Source organism: Fragaria vesca, linkage group LG6 (assembly GCF_000184155.1).
Source record: "Fragaria vesca subsp. vesca linkage group LG6, FraVesHawaii_1.0, whole genome shotgun sequence".
Classification (NCBI taxonomy): domain Eukaryota; kingdom Viridiplantae; phylum Streptophyta; class Magnoliopsida; order Rosales; family Rosaceae; genus Fragaria; species Fragaria vesca.
In genome coordinates this window covers 10,378,904-10,381,432 of record NC_020496.1, presented here as the reverse complement: position 1 = coordinate 10,381,432, position 2,529 = coordinate 10,378,904, and the positions used below count along the sequence as shown (strand labels likewise).

At 36.0% G+C, this 2,529-nt stretch overlaps 1 protein-coding gene across 1 annotated transcript in view; it reads right to left on the bottom strand.

Moving 5' to 3' along the window:
* The window catches only part of LOC101304108, a 12,543-nt gene extending 10,703 nt beyond the window's left edge, over nt 1–1,840 (bottom strand). Inside the window, exons 1-3 of the mRNA XM_004302809.1 lie at nt 1,769–1,840; nt 1,386–1,448; nt 1,246–1,300 (exon numbers count right to left, since the gene is read on the bottom strand). Coding sequence (XP_004302857.1) covers nt 1,246–1,300; nt 1,386–1,448; nt 1,769–1,840 — 190 coding nt within the window. The remainder of the gene's footprint in view (nt 1–1,245; nt 1,301–1,385; nt 1,449–1,768) is intronic.
* Nucleotides 1,841–2,529: the final 689 nt, after the last annotated feature.

Here is a 2,529-nt window from a genome sequence, read left to right as displayed (position 1 = left end):
AGTTTGAGGGCCTTAACGATTACCAAATTGGCTGAAATTTTGCAGAGATGATCTACACAATATTATCTAGATACTAGACGATGGAGATGAGGAAATTCGATCGAAAAGTGGTGCAAAAATGAAAATCCGCACCAAAACCATTGGTGCGGACGTTTGTAGCCAAGAAGCCCTGATATCTAAAATTATTGTGCTGGAAAAGTTACAACTCTTGTTAAGAAAAGATAAAACTGAAAAAGATAAGTTACAATATATATCAACGAAAAATGGTAACTTTAATAATGGAGATTGGTAAAAAGGAGAATGCTCGGTGTTGTTGGCATAGCAAGATTATAGATGATTTGCAGAAGCTCGAGAATATGCCCCTTTCTCATAGGAAGACTTCTTAATCTAGCATAACAGTTGATATCCCATTAGTATTTTTGCATTTTCTTGAAGTTTCTGAGTATGTATGGAATACAATGGGCGGTAGTTTTTGTCATGACTCAAGAGGTTGATTTTAATATAGGAAGCAAGGGGATTCACGTGTGACCTTTGGTTTGGTTTACTTGCAAAGTCAGGAGTTCAATAACCATCTATAACCTCTGTTGGATTCACAGAGCTCTTAAGGAATTTAATACTCAAGTTGTTGAAGTTGTAAGCCTAGTTTTGTCTCTCTTATTTGTGCATTGTTCATGCAGGTAGCGTTAATGAGAATATAAAATTTTGTCCCCTCTAGTTCAACTGTCGTCTTAAATTCTGCCAAAACCCCAAGAATTTTTCATTTAGCCCTATCAAAGTGTTCAAAATCATCTGTAACTTTGGAATGTGCCTGTACTATCAGAAAACTTCAGCAGCCAAGCCTCATACACAAAACTTGATTTGTTATACCACGCCGTAAACATCTTTTCCTTTAACAAGTTTCTTGAATTTAATATTCCTTCGTATGGCATCAGAAGGAAAGAATTTAGAACCTATATCCTACATCTCCTAAATTTGGAGCAGAATTCTTCTCCCCAATTAAGAAGTCCCGAAAATTCAATAATAAAAAGAAGCAATCTCAAGGAACTTACTAGATTCTGAGATTATCAAGCACATAGGTAAGACAATCATCCCAAAACTCTAATCAGAACTATCATATACACAAAAGTTTTCTTATCTTCTAAAGAAATATCGCCCTGATTTACCAAACTCGGGTGTCTTCAGAAGAAAAGAGTCTATGATTCTAGATTAGATAACTAAAAATATCCAAAAAGACACGAAACTTACCACGAGCACGAATAACATTATCCGTAATGGTCAGATACATCCTCATCTCTTTCACCTGTTCACAGACACATACATTAGAGATCAGATATCAATTCAATTAAGCAAAATGTCACAATAGAAAAACCAAAACTTAATCGTACCAGCACTTCAATAGTCAACAAGTCCTTCTTCACAAGAGAAGTGATGAAATTCAAACTTGCAGCCTGCAATGCACACACACTTTTCGCTTCAAACTCTCAAAACCAAAGCAATAACATAATCAAAAACTCATACATTATCATATATACTGATACTGATACACAGCCACAATAATTTGCATATATGCTCCATTATCATCCAAGTATCAATAATCAAACACAGAAAAAAGGGTGAACCCAAAATCCAAATTGAGATAAAAAGAAAAGGGTTGCATTAGCAGAAGTAAAGTATGAATCTTTAACATAGCAGGCAAACTAGTCCAGAAATTACAGTGGTAATTGAAAGAGTTAAACTTTAGGAGGAGAAATTGACTGGGAAGATGAACCTGCTCCGCGGGAGGGCGAGCTGTGTCGACGTAACACTCAAGGTGGTGGGTCAATTGGGTCGTTGCCGCCATTTTTAGGGTTTTAGGGAACAAGGAACCCCTGTTAGACCTTAAACCCTGGAAGCTCTCTGAGTTTGACAGACCCTTAGAATCGGACCAGTTTTGTGTTTTTAAAGCGGTAAAGAACAACCTTTTTTATGACCACCAAAAAAAAAAAACAACCATTTCTTTTTCTTCTTTTTTCGTTTTTTTTTTCATAGAAAATCAAATCTAAACCTTCCTATTATTATTTTCTTTTTCAAACATGGTGCAACTATTGAAACATTGCTTTACCAATGAGAGAATTAGCTATAAAAGTACACATTATGAGAGGTGTAAGTTTTGTGCACAAGTTTAAAGTCTTAAAGTCCTACTTACACAGGCTATGAAATAGTTTGTCCTTAGCATTACTGTCGTTGTGAGATCGCATTACAAATGAGAATTTAACTATATATTATTTGTTGTCAAGGTCGGTTACTGTTCACAATGAACAGTAGTTTCGATGTTCACAAACAACAATGGAGACTCGTTTGCCCCTGTTGTTGGCCTAGTCATTTCTTGAGAATATTAGAAGGTTCAGGGATCCCTCTCTACTTTAACACTGTTGATTATTAGGAGAGAGCATCGACTTGGTCTTCCGTCAATTCTAGAAATTTCAACAACGATCTAAGAGAGAGAGAGAGAGAGAGAGAGAGAGAGAGAGAGAGAGAGAGAGAGAGTAG